This window comes from Eptatretus burgeri, chromosome 6 (genome assembly GCF_056783735.1).
Source record: "Eptatretus burgeri isolate ZD-2024b chromosome 6, Ebu_testis_v1, whole genome shotgun sequence".
Taxonomy (NCBI): domain Eukaryota; kingdom Metazoa; phylum Chordata; class Myxini; order Myxiniformes; family Myxinidae; genus Eptatretus; species Eptatretus burgeri.
In genome coordinates this window covers 20,891,781-20,914,077 of record NC_140966.1, presented here as the reverse complement: position 1 = coordinate 20,914,077, position 22,297 = coordinate 20,891,781, and the positions used below count along the sequence as shown (strand labels likewise).

At 41.5% G+C, this 22,297-nt stretch overlaps 1 protein-coding gene across 5 annotated transcripts in view; it reads right to left on the bottom strand.

Annotated features, from left to right (window-relative positions):
* Nucleotides 1-22,297, bottom strand: part of LOC147024382 (pleiotrophin-B-like) — a 306,009-nt gene that overhangs the window by 72,761 nt on the left and 210,951 nt on the right. For all 5 annotated transcript variants that reach the window (XM_085884247.1, XM_085884249.1, XM_085884246.1 and 2 more), the window contains exon 3: nucleotides 13,240-13,422. In XM_085884247.1, coding sequence (XP_085740373.1) covers nucleotides 13,240-13,422 — 183 coding nt within the window. The remainder of the gene's footprint in view (nucleotides 1-13,239; nucleotides 13,423-22,297) is intronic.

The following is a 22,297-nucleotide window of genomic DNA, read 5'->3' as shown; positions in this document are numbered from 1 at the left end:
ATCAAACCCTCTTAAAGCTTCTTCTTATATTGAATTACCAAAAGAAATAAAACTAAAGAAGGCAGTTGTTAATATTAAGAACAATGATAATAATTGTTTTCTCTGGTCTGTTCTTGCTCACTTCCATCCACCAAATTGTAATTCAGAAAGAGTAAAACACTATATGAAATATGAGAATACCTTGGACATTAAAGATTTTAAATTCCAAATGCCACTAACAGATATTCCTAAATTTGAGAAAAAGAATAATCTTTCTATTAATGTATATGGATTAACGGTTACAAACAAAGTTCAAATATTAAAAATTTAAAACAACTATAAAAATGAAGAAACACACATTGATCTTTTATATATTTAGTGTTGGAAAGAATTCACATTATACAAACATCAATAATTTATCAAGATTAATCTCTTCTCAGGTATTCAGAACAGCAAATAAAATATATCCTTGTAAGCGATGTCTTAATACATTTCATACAAAAGAACAATTAGAACAACATTCAAAATATTGTTGTAATCATAAATCAGCTGTAATTACAATGCCTAAACCTGGTGAAAAGATTTATTTTGAAGATTATAATAAATCTATCATGCACCCATTTGTGATACACGCTGATTTTGAATGTATCCTAAAAAAGATAAATACTGCTTCTCCTAATCCAAAAGAATCACATACAAATAAATATCAAAAACATATTCCTTGTGGTTTCTGTTATTATATCAAATCATCTGTTGGAGAAAAGTATCATGAACATTATCGTGGAAAAAAGCTTCACAAGAGTTTGTGAAACGATTAGAAAAGGATTGTATAAGACTAACTAAATTAATGAAAGAAACAAATGAGCTGATGAAATTAACCGAAGAAGAAAAATTAGAATTTAGAAAGAACAATATCTGTCATATTTGTGAGGAGGAAATTGAGGAGTCCAAAGTTAGGGATCATTGTCATCTTACTGGTTAATATAGAGGTCCCGCTCATTCCTGTTGTAATCTTAATTATAAATTTCCTTCTTTTATTCCAGTCTTTCTTCACAACAGCACCAACTATGATACACATATATTTATAAATGAACTTTCAAAAATACCAGGGAATATTTCTGCCATAACAAACACAAGTCAAAAGTATATTTCATTCACAAAAATGATATTCACAATACCTTTAACTCGTATTAGGGTTCTCGATTCTTACAAGTTTATGGGAACACCACGAGCCTACCTTGCATCAAATCTAAGCTCCACGGGGTCTTTCCCAAATCTTAATTCATTCTTTTCAAAAGAGGAAATTCTAATTAATGAGGAAATTAATGAAGAAATTCTAACTGAAGATGAAATTCTAATTATAAAGAAAATTCAAACAACGAATGAAATTCTAACGAAAGAGGAAATTCTGATTAAAGATGAAATTCTGATTAAAGAGGGAATTCTAACTGGAGAGGAAATTCAAACAAGGAATGAAATTCAAAGTAAAGAGAAAATCCTTGCAAGTAAGGAAATTTATCCTTATGATTATATGGATTCATTTATGAGATTTAAAGAAACACAACTTCCTTCAAAAGAAAGTTTCTATTATAACCTATATGAAGAAGAGATAAGTGATAAGGAATATAAACACGCACAAGAAATTTGGAAAATATTTAAGAAAAAGTACCTCGGAGAATATCATGAATATCATGAAATTTGTATCGAAAAACAGATGTTTTATTGTTAACCTCCGCCATCTTTGAAGATGGATGGAGGTTACTGTTTTCACCCCTTTCTGTTTGTGTGTTTGTTTGTTTGTGAACAGTATTACGGAAAAACTCCTCGACGGATTTTGACGAAACTTAGTGGGGGGGGGGGGGTAGGTATGGTCCAAGGATCATGCCATTAAATTTTGGACTTGTATGGATCTTTTTTTTTTTTTCAACCCCCCCCCCCCAAAAAAAATTGTTACCCCCACCCAAAAAAAAACAAATTTTTTTTTGCATTTCTACATGTCTTAAGTGATTTCCAACCCGCCCCAAAAAAAAATTACCTCCCCCCAAAAAAATTGTTAAAGAAATTTTTTTTTTGCATTTCCATGTTTTAAGTGATTTCCAACCCCCCCCCAAAAATTGTTACCCCCACCCCAAAAAAATAGCAATTTTTTTTTTGCATTTCTACATGTTTTAAGTGATTTCTAACCCCCTCAAAAAAATTGTTGCCCCCCCCTCCCCAAAAAAATTGTTAGAGAAATTTTTTTTTTTTGCATTTCTACATATTTTAAGTGATTTCCAACCCCCCCCCCCAAAAAAAAAACATCCCTGGGTCAGATTGCAGGAGAGTGTGTCGGAGTGGTGCTGAGGTGTCGTCCACCAGACGGCAGTCTCCTTGGGTTAACCTGAGGCGGTCCCTTCAGGTGGGTGCCTGGAATGTCCTATCCCAAAGAGAGGATGATCACCTGCCTCTGTAGTCATCTGCGCTCAAGCGTTTGGACACTGGGATTGCAGCTCTCTCTGAGGTTCGGAGACCGGATTGCGGCGAGATAATGGTGGGTGGTTACACCTACTATTGGTCTGGTCGCTCTGATGGTTACCATACCCAAGGAGTTGCTGTGGCTGTGTCCAATAAGCTAACCCCAATGATAATTGAGGTAACACCAGTCAACGAGTGCATTATGAGATTAAGGATTCGTCACTCCTTAGGTGTCATTTCCCTGGTCTCTGATTATGCTCCGACTGAGGCGAGTGATCTCACCGTGAAGGATGCATTCTACGCCATGCTAGAGTCTGTGTTGATCAGTGCCCCAGACGAGATACACTTCTAGTCTTGGGGGATTTCAATGCATCGACTGGAACTGATAGGGATGGTTATGAGATGTGTGTTGGTCCTCATGGGTCAGGAACTATGAACCAGAATAGCACTAAGTTCCTTGACTTTGCAAGAAGTCATGGACTTAGGGTGGCTGGTTCATGGTTTCAGTGCCCACATAGCTGGACTTGGTATTCCAACGCTGGTGGTGTGGCAAAAGAGATTGACTATGTCCTAATTGACGGTTGCTGGAGGATGATCCAGAACTGCAGGGTCTACCGAAGTGCTCAGATCCTCAATACTGACCACAGGCTTGTTGTAGCAACTCTAAAGCTGCACCTTAAATCCTGGAGAATGGTACCATCCCAGCCTAGGCTGGATGTTGGCAAGCTCAGGGATGAGAGAGACGCTGAGGAGTTTGCGAACAGGCTGAGTGGACACTTGGGGGGGTCTGGGTGCTTTGGGGGGTCCTGAAGAGTTGTGGAGTGCCTTCAAGACCACCATCCTTGATGTTGCCGGTGGATGTCTTGGAACTCACCGCAGGGCAAAGAAGAATTTTGTCTCTCAAGGGACACTGGATACCATTGACCAGAGTCGCAGGGCCAGGCTGAATGGCAGAGCTGAGCTGTTCAGGGAGCTGAGGCATAAAACTGTACGTGCACTGAGGGTGGACAAGGAGGCCTATGTTCGAGGAATCTGTGAAGGGGTAGAGCATCACCTGTGGACAGGTGATTCTCGTCCCGCTTACAGGGGAATTCGCGCATTGCGTTCATCCAATCCCATCCCTCGGAGCACTGCAATTAGAGCAGAGAGTGGTAGGCTCTTGACAGAGGAGTCTGAAGTGAAGGCCCACTGGACCGGTTACTTTGAGCGGTTGTACCAGGCTGATCCCCCAGCTGTCGAGTTGGACGTCAATGGTGTTACAATCCCTGCAGCTGACCCTCAAATCAACTGTGGTCCACCTTCGCTTGTGGAAACACGGGCTGCGGTGAACCGGTTGAAACGGGGCAAAGCTCCAGGGATCTGTGGCATCCATGCTGATCTTCGCAAGGCTGGTGGAAATGCTGCACTCGTGTCGTTGCATGCAGTTTTGTGCTCTGCCTGGAACACAGGCATCATCCCAACTGATTGGAAGAGGGGCCTTGTTGTTCCTCTCTGGAAAGGGAAGGGTGATCGCCAAGACTGCAACAACTACCGAGGGGTGACGCTGCTCTCAGTGCCGGGCAAGGTCTTTGCTCGGATAATTCTTGAAAGGGTTCGCCACCATCTGCTTGAGGACCAGCGTCCAGAGCAGTCAGGCTTTACACCAAAGAGGTCAACGATTGACCGTATCCTTGCTCTTCGTGTCCTCACTGAACGCAGACGAGAGTTTTGGCAGGGGCTGCTTGCAGCCTATGGTGATCTCTGTCAAGCGTTCGATTCAGTGAATCGGGATGCCCTCTGCAGGATTCTTGGTCTTCGTGGGGTGCCACCAAAACTCATTGATCTGATGGCTGAACTCTACTCTGGTACTGAGAGTGCTGTGAAGTGTGGTGGTCCCATCTCTGACTTATTTCCAGTTGTTACTGGCGTTTGTCACGGGTGTGTACTGGCCCCCACACTTTTCAGCACTTGTATGGACTGGATTTTAGGGAGGATGTCGGAGAGATCAAGCTGTGGTGCATCGTTTGGGAATGTCAACATCTCGGACTTTGATTTTGCAGATGATGCAGTCATATTTGCGGAGACTTTAGATATCCTTTGGGGGCCCTCGAGGTGCTGAATGAGGAGTCGAAGCCACTGGGATTACGGGTTTCTTGGATCAAAACTAAGATCCAGGCTTTCGGTGACATCTTGGATGCTGCTGTCCTGTCTGTGTCTGTTTGTGGTGAGGATGTTGAGTTCATGGAGAGATTCACTTACCTTGGCAGTGATATTCATGTCTCTGCTGGCTGTGAGTCAGAGGTCAGTCGACATCTGGGTCGGGCCTGGGGAGTCATGGATTCATTGGATCATGGGGTGTGGCGCTGCCGGTACCTGTGCGGGAGGATGAAAGCCCGAGTCTTCAGGTCCTTGGTACTTGCAGGCTTGCTCTATGGATGCGAGACTTGGACTCTGACCAAGCATCTGAGACGGAGACAATTCCTTTGGTACCAGGTCTCTTCGGAGAATCCTTGGCTATCGCTGGTCGGATTTTGTTTCCAGCAAGCGGCTGCTGAGAGAGACTCGGATGAGATTTGTTACCTGCATAGTCCGTGAGCGTCAGTTGCGGCTGTATGGACATGTGGCTCGTTTTCCTGACGCTGATCCTGCTCACCAGATTCTCTCTGCGGGGGAGCCTCGTGAGTGGAGCAGGCCAGTGGGCCGACCACGTTCCTTGTGGTTGCAGCAGGTTGACCATCATCTCAAGGAGATGGGGATGGGCCTGGCATCTGCCTGGGGGATGTCCAGACGGAGGCCCCTGGAGTACCGCCGGAAAGTGGATGCAGCGACTCTCTGTTCTGGCAGATGCTCCCATACCTGACCTGACCTGACCTGACCCTCAAAAAATTGTTTGAGAAAATTTTTTTTTTTTTGCATTTGTACATGTTTTCAGTGATTTCCAACCCCCCCCAAAAAAATTGTTACCCCTCCCCCCAAAAAAGGGAAAAATTTTTTTTTTTTTGCATTTCTACATGTTTTAAGTGATTTCCAACCCCCCCCCCCCCCAAAAAAAAAATGTTGGAGAAAAAAAAATTTTGCAACTTTTTTTTCAACAAAATTTCGATTTTTTTTTGCATTTTTACATGTTTTGAGTGATTTCCAACCCCCCCCCCCCAAAAAAAAAATGTTGGAGAAAAGAACTATAACTCTGTCAGCACTGTTGACATCATATTTAATGAATAAGATATAAGGTTCACTTGAATTACCCAGCAGTTTTGGTGGCGGAGGTTTTGCACTGTCCCGAGTGCTCCCCTCTAGTTAGCTGATGTGTTTGAAGCTTTTAGATCACTCTGTCATAATAAAAATTGTAATGGATTAGATCCTGCCCACTATTTCACAGCTCCTGGTTTTGCTTGGAGTGCAATGTTAAAAATGACAAAACAAGATATAGATTTAATCAGTGATGCAGATATGCTTTTGATGATTGAGAAGTCTAAGAGAGGTGGAATATCACAAATATGTTCAAAAAGATATGCTAAAGCAAATAATAAATATCTTCCAAATTATGATAGTGAAAAAGATAGTAATTATTTGATGTATTTTGATGCTTATAATTTATATGGATGGGCAATGTCTCAATCTCTGCCTTATGGTAAATTAGAGTGGGTGGAAGAAAAGGATTATGAAAAGGCTTTGATGAATATTGTTATTTCTTCTCAAGAGGAATTGAATGAGGAAGAAGAAGGTTATTATTTTGAAGTTGATTTGAGGTACCCGAGTGATCTTCATAATAAGCATAAATACCTTCCTTTTGCATGTGAGAAAGAAACCCCAAAGAATGGTGAAGTGATTATCATAAAAGTTTTAATATTAAAGGCAAATCAACAGAAAAATTATTAACAACATTCTATGATAAAGAGGGATATGTTTTGCATCAGAGAAGCTTAAAACAGTTTTTGAGAGAAGGATTGAGAGTTGCTAAAATTCATAGTTTTAAAATTTAAACAAAATCCTTGGATGAAAAAGTATATTAAATTCAATGCAGATATGAGAACAAATACAAAAGTAAAATTTCAAGGGAAATTCTATAAATTGATGAATAATGCTGTCTTTGGAAATACAATGGAGAATGTTAGAAACAGGCAAAACATTAGATTTGCAACATCTTGGAAAGAAGCTTCGAGATTGACAAATAAACCAAGTTTTAAAAGAGAAGAGGTTTTTTCAGAGAACTTTTCTGCTATTCATATGGAAAAGGAAAGTATTGTAATGGATAAACCAATTTATATTGGAACAGCAGTTCTTGATTTATCAAAGATATTGATGTATGATTGTTTGTATAATGGCTTAAAGAAAAGTATGGTGAAAATGTTTCATTGTTGTATATGGACACTGATAGTTTTATCCTAGATATAAAAACTGATGATGTTTATAAAGATATGAAGAAAAATATTGGAGTATATGATACAAGTAATTTTAGTAAGAAGAGCGAGTTATTTTCCAAAAAGAATGAAAAGGTTATTGGTAAGTTTAAGGATGAGTTGGGTGGAAAAGTAATGAGTGAGTTTATTGGATTGAGAAAAAAGGCATATGCTTATAAGTATGGTGATCAGATTGATAAGAGGTTAAAGGGAATAAAGAAATATGTGAGTTTTAGAAATTATTACAATTGTTTGATGAATAAGAAAGAAGAATATAGGAAAATGAATACAATAAGAAGTTATAAACATAACATATATTATATAGTGAAGAAGTAAATAAAAAGGCATTAGGAGCCTTTGATGATAGATATATTTTCGATAATGGAATAGATTGTGTTCCATATGGATATTGTATGATCGAGTGTATAAAACAGATTGTGTTTTTATGATGGGAAGATGAGTGAGGGTTTTTTAAGGGCTACCGCCGCGTTTTTTCACAATATATAAATGGTCAAACCAAGTATTAATCAAACTAAAGAGTGGAGAAAAGCTCAGTCTTGGTATAAAAATGGAAAACATAATGTATGTGAAAAATATCAAATAAGTCTTATTGAAAAAATAACTAAAACAAAGGTAAATAAAACAAATAAGCGAATCAATTTAAAAACTAGTAAGTTCGAGGATGTAAAGACAAAAATAAATATACTTGAATGGACTGAAAACTTTGATGGTTATCAATTGAACAATGAAAAAACAATTTACTATAATCTCAAAATGATATGTGGCTCAGGAGGTGGTCAAATAAGAGCATTAGGAGAAGTTTATCATTTCGTAATGGCACAAAAGGGGTATCTTAAAAAATATAAAGCTTCATATGTTTTGTTTTTAAATATTTTAGATGGGATTGTGCAAAGAAAATTAAACTATTGAAGGAATTTGAGAATGAACAACTCTCTATAGGTTCAATGAGTGAGATAAACAATATGCATTCGTTATTTGAAAAAGAGTGTCCCAAGGCTTACATGTTTCAGATATTTCTTTCGAATCACCTTTAACAAATCACATTACTACTTTACTGCTTGAACAAATCTTTATCTTATTGCATTGGTTATTTGAAAAAAAGTGTCCCGAGGTTAAAAGGGGAGACAAATAAATATACCTTGGGATAAAAAGGGGGTTTATTTTTAGGGAAGAAAAAATGAATCACTGAAAATCCCCCATTCATTTACATGGGGAAAAGTGAGCCAGAATCAGTATAGTCACCCTACTCATGCATATCTGACTCATAGTCTCTGAGATATAACGAACTTCGTTTTTTTATTGTTTTCGACCAGGGTTCATTCAAAGTCTATCTTCTCCGACAGTTTTCATAGGATTCGGCTGTAAATTTTTGACAATATGGCTGAATGTACTGCCCACAGTCACTTGTGGCCCGATTTTTGATTTTTGAAAAAATAATTTTTTAATGATTTTTCAAAAATTTCAAAGTCCCGTTGCTAGGCAACGGTGGTGTTCATAGCAACGGTTCTCATTTGCACACAACTCGGTAATGGTATGAACCTACCCACCAAGTTTCATCGAAATCACCATTGTATTAACGGAGCACTGGACCGAACAGACAGACAGACAAACAGGCCGGTAGGCGGACACGGGTAGTCGACTACCCAATTGAACCTGATGCGATGGGCCCGTTCGATGGGGAATGACCTGAGGATTAAGCACAAGAAAATTCATGATTCTAGCTTCAAGGGTTAATGCTGCAGATTGTTTTTTCGTTAAAATACCCCCACATTTAGACGTTTTTCGGCCGTTGCTCGGCAACGGAGGGGTCCGAGCAACGGTTATTTCTCACACATAACTAGGACATACCATGAACCTACTATACCAGTTTCATGTATATCTGACTCATCGTCTCTGAGATATAACGAACTTCGTTTTTTTATTGTTTTCGACCAGGGTTCATTCAAAGTCTATCTTCTCCGACAGTTTTCATAGAATCCGGCTGTAAATTTTTGACAATATGGCTGAAAGTACTGCCCACAGTCGCTCGTGGCCCGATTTTTGATTTTCGAAAAAATACATTTTTTATGATTTTTCAAAAATGTAAAAGTCCTGTTGCTAGGCAACAGTGGTGTCCATAGCAACGGTTCTCATTTGCACATAACTAGGTCATTGTATTAACCTACCAGCCATGTTTCATCGAAATCGCCATTGTATTCACTGAAATCGCCATTTTAAATACTGATAATTAATAAGGGTAGAAAAAAAAAATCTCAAAAATTTTTTTATTTTTTTATTTTTTCGACGAGATCGACTAACCCAACAGACAAACGTATCGACGGAAAAACTGATAAGGGTGGAACAAATTTCAAAATTAATTTTTTTTTTTTCGACTGGATCGACTACCCAACAAACATCGACGGAAATACTGATAATAAGGGTAGATAAAAAAAAAAAAATTCGAATTTTTTTTTTCGACTGGATCGACAACCCAACAAGCCGGTAGGTGGACATGTGTAGTCGATCAAGTCGAATTCAGTCGTTTTTCAGCCGTTACGAGCCAACAAAAGCGTCCATAGCAACGGTTCTTTCTCCCACATCACTAGGACATACCAGGAGCCTACCATACCAGTTTCATGTATGTCTGACTCATAGTCTCTGAGATATAACGAACTTCGTTTTTTTATTGTTTTCGACCAGGGTTCATTCAAAGTCTATCTTCTAAGACAGTTTTCATCGGATCCGACTGGAAATTTTTGACAATATGGCTGAATGTACAACCCACAGTCGCTCATGGCCCAATTTTTGATTTTCGAAAAAAAAACATTTTGAGATTTTTTTGAAAATTTCAAAGGTCCGTTGCAAGGCAACGGTGGTGTCCATAGCAACGGTTCTCATTTGCACACAACTAGGTCATGGTATGAACCTACCAACCAGGTTTCATCGAAATCGCCATTGTATTAACGGAGCACTGGACCGAACAGACATACATACAGACAAACAGACAGACAAACATATCGACGGAAATACTGATAATAAGGGTAGACTAGATCGACTACCCAAAAGACACACACACACACGCGCACGCACACACACAAACAAACACACACACACACACACAGACACACACACCCACACACACACACACACACACACACACACACACACACACACACACACACACACACACACACACACACACACACACACACACACACACACACACACACACACACACACACACACACAACGAATATAGTGGTCACTCTGGCTGGCGCTCGTGAACCAGATAACCGATGTTGAACACATCCTCAACCATTTGCATTTACCGATGTTGTTCAAACTTGGCACACAGGTTATGATTGATGGCTTACATATTGTTGCGGACCCGGGGTCGGGGGAAGAAGACCACGATAGGGGGGGGGGAGGGGGAAGCTCCCTCGGGTTCCTACCAGACTGTCCGGAATCGCAGTGACGTGGCGGGTCGCTCATCGACCGTGAACGCCAATAACTCCACCACGTGACTTAGGGTCCTCGGTCTAATGGATACCGGTTACCTAATGGTCACGTGATCTAATTACCGGGAGACAAGCTCTCAACCGGATGGAACGCCTTGTTTAAACCGGATCACCTTCCCGGATCAGATGCAGCCGAGCGTAACTGCCAAGGACGTACCAGCTAGAAAACAGATCATTGGGGGATAACGTCCCGGCTAGGCAAGGATACGGATCATGCTGGACCAATGAAGGAAAAGACAAAGACAAGCTGGGAACATTTCTATACAAAGCATTTATTTACAATCAGGCAAGGAAAGGTATGTGGCACAGTGAATGGGGTTTATGATTATGTACAGCAGGGATAGCAAAGAATTTATGGGGTGTGACAAAAGGCAAGCAACTTACAAAATCAGACACAGAGTAGTTAACCATATCAGAGCATATCTTCGAAACAATCTTAACTTATGCTACTACAATCTATCTCTATCTCTATCTCTATCTCTGTCTCTATCTCTGTCTCTATCTCTGTCTCTATCTCTGTCTCTATCTCTGTCTCTATCTCTGTCTCTGTCTCTGTCTCTGTCTCTGTCTCTGTCTCTGTCTCTGTCTCTGTCTCTGTCTCTGTCTCTGTCTCTGTCTCTGTCTCTGTCTCTGTCTCTCTCTCTCACACAGAGAAGATTAGATAGCCAGAAGGAAGGAGAGCAGATGAGGACTAACAGTCTTGCAATACCTGGCATGGTCGGCCAACCGCACAACCCAGTATGCTTTGGGGGATGCTCCGCTTGAGCGATCCCACCTTAAGAGTCGGCACCTTAAGAATCTCCTGCTTAATCACTTTGCCAGGGCTCTTGGAAACATGTGCTCTACACTGGTCCCAGAAGAACATCTGATGCACACTAACCCTGAGTGTAGATGCAGCAACAGCAGACGAGGAGCAGTGAAGAGAGGGCGGAGCAGAGAGGCGAAGGAGAGGGTGAGGCAAACAGGCGGAGATGAGTGCGAGGCAGGCAGGCGAAGAAGTGGGCAAGGCAGGCAGGCGGAAAAGAGCCAGAGAGAGGGCGGACGGCTTTGCGATCCACCTTTTATAAGCCCCGGGTGAAGGGTGGGGTGACGACCCAAAGCAACACCCTGTGACCAAAATCGCACTTCCTTATTGGGCCACACGGCAGTCATAGCCTCACCCTGCCAGGCTCCTGGGGCCAGAAGGGTTCTCATGCTTACATCCGGCGTGACATGGCCTGGAGTCCCATCCTGAACTCCCCCCCTCCCCCCCGGTGACCACCATCCCTCGCCGCCTGTCCTGCCATGTTCTGGTGACTGGACGAGTGTTGCGTCGTTACCGTGTGCCGATTCGGTGAATCCCCAGTGCGATGCGGTTGGTGATGTTAACATGCTTGGCTTGTCCCCGCATCACACGGTCGAGTGGCCTGGACCGCACAGCATGCCCCTGTTTGGTGGAGAATTGTATCGATGCAGAGGTACGAGGAGGCGCGGGATGATTTTTCCCATGTGCGGGAGATGTTGGTGGTTGAGGTGGTGAGTTTTTGGTGAGCGAAGGTTGAGCAAGGTGAGACACCATTGTAAATAGGCATGCAGATTTGAATGAAAGGGAGTGCCATGCGCGTGTCGGGCAGTGTCTTTGTTCATCTTGTGAGTCTTTCACAGATGGTTGCATGTTGCTGTTCGTCATATTGTGTGTGTGTTTGCTTGCTTGCTTGATTTGTATTATGGATAAAAGGAAAGGGTTGAAATGGAAATCAGGATTGAAAAGAAGATAGAGATGTAATTATTAGACCTAGCTATTAGATCCACACAACACACTTCGTCCCGGTAACCCACTCGACATGAGGGGAAGGTCTGACTGCATGAAGACTAACGAAATAACTGCCTGGGGGTCACTATGTTGGGTGCCATTGCCTTAAAGGAATGCGGTTTTGTCGACCCACAATATGCTCATCATTTTGATTTTTAGATCAGATCAAAGATGGCCGACTGGGGGCCATTTTATTATGAAATGTGTCCCCAAGCATTTCTCAGACATCCATGGTCCGATTTTGTTCAAACTTAGCACAAGCACAGCACATGAAGGCATACACATGCACCTCATGTCATTTTGCGATCTGATCAAAGATGGCCGACTGGTAGACTGGCGGCTATTTTTGTTGTGCATAAACATGGGCGAGCCCTTCAACTCTGTTAAGCAAAATTACTAAAACAATGAGGGATATGACATTTTATGTCTTTTTTATAAGTTCAAAGGGGATCAATTGTTCTGGATTATGAACATCCAGCTTACAAACGCACTTTCAAGAAGACATTTGAGGCCCCACGAGGAGGACTGATGTAAGTGACATTATTTAATGATATGATGATGATAGGGTAAGGGTTAAAATAGTGCTATATGGCATTAACTCCAAAATGGCCGATGTGTCCCTTACATCACTCCTCCTCATGGCGCCTCATTTAACTTAGGTAGAAAAGATAATGGTTTTGAATTGGGGATGATCTGAGATAGTGGTGAGCAGCCATATTGAAGACCTGAAGGGAAGATTGAGATTGAAGAGAATGTGGAAGTTGGTTCCACAAAAGATAAATAAGAGGAACGAATGAGTGGAGGTGCACAGTGATCCTGCATTTTGGAAGTTCCACATTAATGAATTAATGCACTATATACTTGAACGTTGGCAGAAACTACGTGAACGTTGGCAAAAATGTGTGGACTGCAGTGGTGGTTATGTTGAGAAATAAATATGCATCATGGTGGAATAAAGATTGATGTTAGTATTTGTTTCATTTGAATATTTTTCAAATTTTCGAGAAAAAGAATAGGAGGCATGACATTTTAACACGTCCTCATATAACAGATAAAAAGTTCTTAATGGTGCCATGCACACTCTTACACGAATTATAAACCTTATTGCTGTGCTTACCTCCAAATGTTTTCTTCCAGTTGCAGGGTATTTTACAGCGCACATTCCTACGAGTTGTCTTGCACTTCTCTCCACCACGAGTCCCCTCACGTGAACCCGGGCCACAGTCACCTTCAGTGGGGATGCAAAGACCCCACACCCAAGGCTCGCAATCTGACCTCTGCTTCTGCCCTTTTTTCTCCCCTGAAAAGAATGAAAAGTAAATTTGGGATTAATTATTTATAAAGTAGAAAATACGATCTGTTGCTTCGCTGATGGGAATACTAAAAGGGGTGGGGGGGAGAGAAAAAGAGGGGAGAAGAGAGAGCGAGAGGGTGGGGGAGAGAGAGAGAGCGAGGGGGAAGAGTGAAGAGGTGGAGGGGAAAAAGAGAGAGAGAGGAGGGAGGGGAAGTGATGAGAGGTGGGGGAAGGGAAGACAGTGAGTGTGAGGTGAGAGGAAGGGAAGGTAGACATGCGGTGAGCATTAATTATTATGATTCATACGGTTTCATCAAAATTATTTTGCAGAGAATAACAGTGAAGATGGAAACAAAATAATGACTGAAATCCATTTTCTACCAGTCATACGATAAATATGGCCAAAAGACAAACACCGCCCGGACACATCCGGAGACAAACTCAATTCCTGACATGTCCAGAGACAAACTCCCGTCTGGACAAAAATATCAGCTGGACATGTTCGGAGACTAAACCCACCAGACACATCCGGAGCCAAGCCATCCAAAGAAAAACACTGCTTGGACACATCTGAAGACAAACTCCCGTCCAGACACGTCTGGAGACAAACTCCAATCTGGATGCATCTGGAGATAATTTATGTCCCGTACAGATATAAATACCGCCTGGACACGTTCAGAGACAAACAACACATGGATGAATCTGGAGCCAAGGTGGCCAGAGACAAACACTGTTTGCACACGTCCAGAGACAAAGCTAGCCGGACGCATCCAGAGCCAAGCCATCGGAGACAAACACTGCTGGGACATGTCCAGAGACAAACACCTGTCCAGATATGTCTGGAGACAAACTCCCATCCGGAAATAAATACTGACCGGACATGGTTGGAGAAAACACTGCCCAGACACATCCGGAGCTAAGCTATCCAGAGACAAACACTGCTTGGACACATCCAAAGACAAACTGCCATCCGGGCATATCTGGAGATAAACCCCTGTCTGGACATAAACACCGCCCAGACGTGTCCAGACACAAACACCGCCTGGACATGTATGGACATAAACACCACTCGGACACGTCCAGAGACAAACACCACTCCGACGCGTATGGAGAAAACACCACCCAGACATGTTCAGATACAAACACTGCCCAGACGCCTCTGGAGCCAAGCTGTCTGAAGACAAACACCACCCAGACATGTTCAGACACCTCTGGAGCCAAGCTGTCTGGAGACAAACAACACTTGGACATGCCTGGAGACAAACTCCAGTCCATACATGAACACCGCCTCGACATGTTCGGAGACAAACACCACTCAGATGCATCTGGAGCCAAGCTGTCTGGAGACAAACACCACTCGGACACGTCTGAAGACAAACTCTGCTCCAGACATAAACACTGCCCAGACACATCTAGAGACAAACTCCCATGCGGACACGTCCGGACATAAATGTCATCGAGACATGTCCAGAGACAAACCCGCCTGGACACGTCCAGAGACAAACACTGTTCACACAAAACCACCATCAGGATATGTCCAAAGAAAGAGGGAGGGGAGAGGAGAGTGAGAGAGGTAGTTGTGGGAGGAGGGTGCTGCACTGTATTGGGAGGGGGTACAGCAAGGATCCGACAAATAGAGTGAGGGTTAGGGTGAGAGGAGTTAATACAGAGAATAATTTATGCTTTATGAACAACACACACACACACACACACACACACACACACACACACACACACACACACACACACACACACACACACACACACACACACACACACACACACACACACACACACGTGCTTGGCCGATATCGGCAATTTTTCGGGAAGCGGCAGGTTGAAGTCAGTTTGATTACGGACTGCAGAATGTACTGATTACAACCCAAAAACCTTGAGTAGCTTTCACCGAAAAACAACGTTGCATTTGTGTGGATGTTTCAGGGATATGTTTACAATTATTAATCCTCATAAACAGCTGCAAGTGATGGGTGGAAAAAAAATTTGGCTCAGTAATTTAGAAAACAAGTTACTACAGCAAACAGATCAGAAATCGGGCGTTATTTCGCAACAACTCTCACAGAATGATGGAGCACAAACCATTCAGTCAAAATTATGGAGCACGTACAACTCCCTTAGAATGATGGAGCAGCACGGTCCATTCACTCAGAATGATGAAGCACGGACCATTCACTCAAAATGATGGAGCACAAACAACTCCCTTAGAATGATGGAGCACGGACCATTCAATCAGAATGATGGAGCACAAACAACTCCCTCAGAATGATGGAGCACGGACCATTCACTCAGAATGATGGAGCACAAACAACTCCCTCAGAATGATGGAGCACGGACCATTCACTCAGAATGATGGAGCACGGACAATTCACACAGAATGATGGAGCACGGACAATTCACACAGAATGATCGAGCACGAACATCTCCCTCAGAATGATGGAGCACGAACAACTCCCTCAGAATGATGGAGCACAGACAACTCCCTCAGAATCATGGAGCACGAACCATTCACTCAGAATGATGGAGCACGGACCATTCACTCAGAATGATGGAGCACGAACCATTCACTCAGAATGATGGAGCACGAACAACTCCCTCAGAATGATGGAGCACGGACCATTCACTCAGAATGATGGAGCACAAACAACTCCCTCAGAATGATGGAGCACGAACAACTTCCTCAGAATCATGGAGCACGAACCATTCACTCAGAATGATGGAGCACGGACCATTCACTCAGAATGATGGAGCACGAACCATTCACTCAGAATGATGGAGCACGAACAACTCCCTCAGAATGATGGAGCACGAACAACTTCCTCAGAATCATGGAGCACGAACCATTCACTCAGAATGATGGAGCACGGACCATTCACTCAGAATGATGGAGCACGAACCATTCACTCAGAATGATGGAGCACGAACCATTCACTCAGAATGATGGAGCACGAGTGGTTGAAGACATCAGAGTGGTTGAAAAGAAGGTAAGCATTGATTTTAATGATAAGCAAAAGGCATTCATTAAGTACAAAAGACCAGGATGAGAGTCTGACTCACATCACTGTCTGAATAAACAGAGGCTATGAAAGAAAATAACTCAGCAAGCCAAAAAGGGAATGTGAAAAGGACATAGCCAGGAATAGTAAACATAACAGCAAGACATTCTTCAAATAGGTTAAGGGCAATTAAAGAGCAGGTTTAGATAAGTGTGGCCCCCTTGAGGAATAGCACACAATAATTGGTAGATGATGAAAGTGAAATGGCAGGCTTATCAAATACATATTGTGCTTCTACATTTACATCAAAACATTTAGAGGAACTTCCAATTGCTGAGAGTACTGTACATACAGTATATAATATACGTATATCTCTATTATAATACCGAGCTTGCACACTAAAAACTCGGTTCGCCGTCACACGATCCCTATGAAATTGCTGTGGCACTTAGCGGACATGCCGACAATGTTTGGGAAGTCTTGGCGTTCCATAGTACCACTTGCATTTTGCACAATGCGTATTTTTGTCATTCCCCGTGTACGGTCTGTCGTCTGCTACCAGCTATGTTGTACTGCTATCCCGTGCATGTGTACGGGTATCGCTAGTACATATATATATATATATATATATATATATATATATATATATATATATATATATATATATATATATATATATATATATATATATATATATCTCTCTCAGAGGTTAGCAAGAGCATGTGGAGGGGATCCAAATAAGAGTGGAAGACGTAAAAAAAAACACCAAGGAAAACTAAGGGATGATGCAGTTCCAGGGCCAAAAATTATGCATCCAAGGGTACTGAGATGTGGCAGAGCAGATAAGCATGATGTGAGCCAATATCTTTAACAGCTCATTGGAGTTGGGACAAGTACCGGAGGATTGTGGAGGAGCAAATGGAACACCATTATTCAAAAAAAGGATACAGTGAAGAAATGGGGAACAACAGAATTGTTTGCTTGATTGAAATTGTGGGGAAAGTGTTGGAGACATTAATTAAGGAAGGGATAGGGAACCATTTGAACAAATTCAAACACATTAAAGGCAGTCATCACGTTTTTAAAAAGGGAGATCATGGTTACAAAATTTATTGGGGTCCTATGCGGCAGTTTCTGACTGCATGAATGAGATAAGTGCAATGCATGTAGTTTACCTCGACTTTCCAAAAGCTTTTTATGAGGTACTGTATATAAATCTGTTGGCTAAGGCGAGGGCTTGTGGATTGACTGCTGGAGTAGTAAACTACATTGGAAACTTGTTTAGTGATAGGTAGCAAAGAGTAGTGGTGAAGAGGAGGATATCCAGCTGGGCAGATAAAAGTACTGTGGGGTACGGAAAGTCATAAGCATGTTTATTGTTCAGAAAAAAACAAAGGAATGCCTGCTGTTGGCTTAATGGTTCGGGTGGTGGGCTTGGGATCCTAGCATCCTGAGTTCAAATCCTGCTCAGCTGTTGAATTAATACCAGGTGGGGTTAACTCGGCCTGTCATCCTTCCGAGGTCGGCAAAATGAGTGCCGGCTTGCTGGTGTACTGTGTCGGAGTGGCAACCCATTCAGGATTGTGCCCAATAGCCAAGGAGACTGCTTCGGCAGAACCAACGCTCTGCACAGAGTATGGTCCCGATGGATGGAAGGATGGAAAACAAAGGTACATGGAAGAAAACTGATATTGTCAATATTAAGTGGACATGCCACATTACCTTTCTACAAAATCTCCAGAACAATCCACGCATTTCTGCCAGCGCTGCATGAGCTTAAAAAATCCCGCTGTGGTAGGGATCTGTTCCAACACTTCACAACCAGCTATGCATGGCTATCTGGGCTGCCTTGTCGTTTTCATAGTGCTGGTCTCTCATGTGATCTTTCAAGGGCCCCAAAAAGTGGTAGTCTGAAGGGGCAATGTCCGGGCTGTATGGGAGGTGGGGGAGCACTTCCCAGCCATTCTTTGAGATTTCTCCCAATGTCAGACAATGGGTCGTAATGGTGGAGTCAGCATTCATCACCAGTCACGAAACAGAACAGGATGTCATTGCCTTCGGCAGCATTCCCTTGAAAAACCTGTGATGACACATCCATGCATGTGTTTTTGTGTTCATCCGTAAGCAAACGGGAACAAATTTTTCGATATCCCAAGGTCGCTATCATTTCCTGGAGGGTGTTGTGTCCTACGTAAAAACTGTGCTGCAATTTCCCGGACCGTCACCCTTCGGTCCTCACTGATGAGTGCATCAATTTTTCTGTTCATTGCATTCAGTCATGGCGCTTCTCAGCCGACCGCAGCATGACTGATCAGCAATGTCCATGTTTCCATTTCCGATGTGTTTCACCTACCTTCTGACAATGCTAGCGCCCATGCAGCCATCTCCACACACCTGACTGAATTGGCCACAGATAGCTGTAGCTGAGTTGTTCTCCTTCACTTGGATAGATGTCGCTAATAATTCGTGTTCTGGCATATTCGGCACAAACATATGGAATCCACTGATGCTCATGACTTTTGGTACGGCTCTCATACATTAATCATTTGGACAGTGGGGTTAAGAGTCAGCTTTCCAAATTTTCAGATGGCATTAAGCTTGGAGGTAAGGTAGACAGCAGAGAGGTGAGAGATCAGATTCAGGAAAGTCTGAATACTTGAATGGATTGAGCAAAGGATTGGCAGGTGCAGTTTAATGTAAAGAAAGGTAAGTTGCTAGGATTGGGTAAGAATAATGGAAATAGAGATTACATGATGCAAGGAGTAATCTCAGGGTGTGTGAACAGAAGAATGATCTGGTGGTGGTAAGAAATGCAGGGGGGTCAGTGGACAGCACAGTGCCAGGCAGCCATAGGTAAAGGCAAAAGGGTTTTAGGTTGTATTTGTAGGGGGTGAATTATAAATCAAAAGAGGTAGTGTTACCTCTATACAAGAATTTAGTGAGGCCTCATCTGAAATATTTTGGACAGTTCTAGTTGCCACATCTGAGGAATGACATAGCTGCCATTAAGAAGGTACAGCATAGACCGACTATATTGATATTGACCGACTATATGAGGAGCAGCTGAATGAGACCAGACTTGTAACATGAGAAAGGAGGTGATTGCGAGGGGATATAATAGAGATGTTTAAGATAATGAAGGGTATCGACAAATTAAGTGCAGAAGAGTTTTTTTCAGCAGAATGGACAATGAATGGACCAGGGGCCACATTGTCAGAGTAAAGAAGAGAATAGTTAGGAAGGGAGTAAGGCAGGGGTCTTTCACTCAGTCTTTCACTACACATAGTAAATGCATAAAATAGTTTCCCTGGAAAGGTAGTGACAGCAGAAACAGTAGAGAGTTTTATAATTGAGTTTAATAGGTATCTATAAGATGGGGATAGAGAAGTACTTGGATATTGGCAGGATTGCACCAGCTTGGTGGGCTTAATGTTCTCCTCCTGAGTTGAAGTTCTTGTTACTTCTGCCACCAATGGTGGACAGAGGTTATGTTTTCACACCTGTCTGTCTGCTTGTCTGATTGTCAGTCAGATTGTCTGTGAGCAGGATATCTCAAAAAGTTATGGACAGAATCAAACAAAATCTGGTGAACAGTTTGGGCATGTGACAATGATGAATTGGTTACATTCTGGCGAAGATCCAGAACAAGATCCATATCCAGATCTGATAATTTTAAAAGTGATTCTTCACCATTGAGTGATAGGGCCAAAAATGTTATATAGCACAATATCTCAAAAAGTTATGGACATATTTGAACGAAACTGGGTGGACAAGTTCTGTGAGTGACAAGGACTAATTGATTAGATTTTGCTGAAGATCTGGATCCAGCCAATTCCAGGATACAAAACATAAACTGTTCAGCTTGGTGGAGGTATGCGCTCTATCAAGTGCCGTTTTAGTTAGCCTGTCCTCCATGCTGTGGAAGACGGGGTTTTGGAATCACTTCTGTGTGTGTGTGTGTGTGTGTGTGTAACCATTTTTACCATTTGAGCTTTTGTCATCAAATTTTCAACAAAACTTTATTATCAGATTACGGAGTAGCAAATTAATAATTTGGTCAAAAGGTCAAAGGTCAACATTACATAAAATCATCAATTTTTCATCCAATTGACCTGAAATTTTAAGAAATTGCATATTGGGTCACTGAATTGGTTCACCAATCAAAAGCCATAAGTAGATTGTTTTTTTAGATAAAAAAGATCAAAGGTCAAGGGTGCATAAAATATCAATATGTCAGTCATAGCAATATGTTAGTGACCCAATTCATTGAGTGTAACCTGTGTTCTATCAAGGTCAAAACGTCAAAGGTCAAGGTCACAAAATCATCAATTTACATCTGATTGCCTTGAAATTTGAGCAGGGTTTGCATATTGGGTGACTGAAGCCTATTGCTTTTTAGATCAAAAGGAAAAGGTCGCCTAAAATTGTCAATATTTTAATTTTGTTTTAGCTGTTTGAGTCATGTTCAGCATACAGAAGAAGAGGAAATCTGAATACAAAGTGGATTCAAATATGCTTTGCATTTTAAAAGGCTTCCCCATTTTTCTTTGCAATTCCTTGATGCTCAGGATGTAGGTTTAATTTGTCTGTTGTGAACTTGTGCCCTTGTAATTCAGATTAAAGTATACTAATCTCTTTGTTATGTATGTGGCAGATATATGTACAAGCTCCCTTCATCTCAATGGAAAACAGACAAAAAACCTGGAAAAAAACTTTTGAACATTTTATGTGGCATATACTGTTGTTTTCATCCAATTATTTTCTTCAATAAGTTGATTAAAAACTTGAAATAAAAGTTCTGAATGTGATATTTGGTATTGCTTTTAACTATACTGTATTAAGTTTTTCTCATGCAGATAAATTGCATTGCACAGCAAAGAAGGTGTCATTTAATTTTAGATAAAATTCTTAACAATCATGTGCAATTAAACTGGATTAAGAAGCAGCTTTAATTGTTTATATGGCATCTTATCTCAACAACAAGATTGGCAGGACTGCTGAGAGGTCATTTATTCAACTTTGAGACTTCCAGTTTGAGTTTGTAACCTGAATCAACATAAATTCTTATTCTGGTGATCCAGGGATAGTGTAGTGTGTCGCATCAATAAGTTTGCTATTCTTCAGAAGAGATGTCAATTTGGCTGGCTCATTCGCAAGGATTCACTTGTGGATGTTACTGATCCCATGTTACGTGATTGAAAACCGTTGGTCATTGTGTGCCAGTGCACTGGACAAATTCTAAATTGTTTCTCTTAATGAGGACTTCTTTGACACCACCCTGTGTTAGAGTTTAAATTTTTTGAAGCAACTTAAATGACATTACTATTTCATTGATGTGCATTGTATTGTATTGGCAAATAAATATCTGGCATAAGTCAGTGACACATTAAACAACATGTATGAAAATTGGTGGAGTTTTACATCCTTCCTTCTTGACCAAGTATGTATGTTGCTTTTCTGCCCTCTTCTATTTTTTTGTTTATTTTGTCAATCTACCACATGCCCCTCCTGTTTCCAACTTTCACCATGAAATATGGAGATGGTCTCTATTCCTGAAACCTGGTAGGTAAGGAGTTGGCAATGGGAGGCTACCAGTATAAATACATACCCTTGATTTAAATACTATACATGACAGGATATTCCCCATTCACAAACATCTGTCAGGATATATGTAAGCCAGCTTTATTATTTTATTTTTCAAATTTTTTATGGAGGATCTTATAAATGCATTACACATAAGATAATGGCATAGCAAGTAAGATTTTTTTCCATGAATTAAAAGCACATTCACAGTGTGCTCGCACAGAGACAATGGGCAGATCAATACAGTGTCTAGGATCTGAACCAAGAATCTCAGCATTCTGACTTAC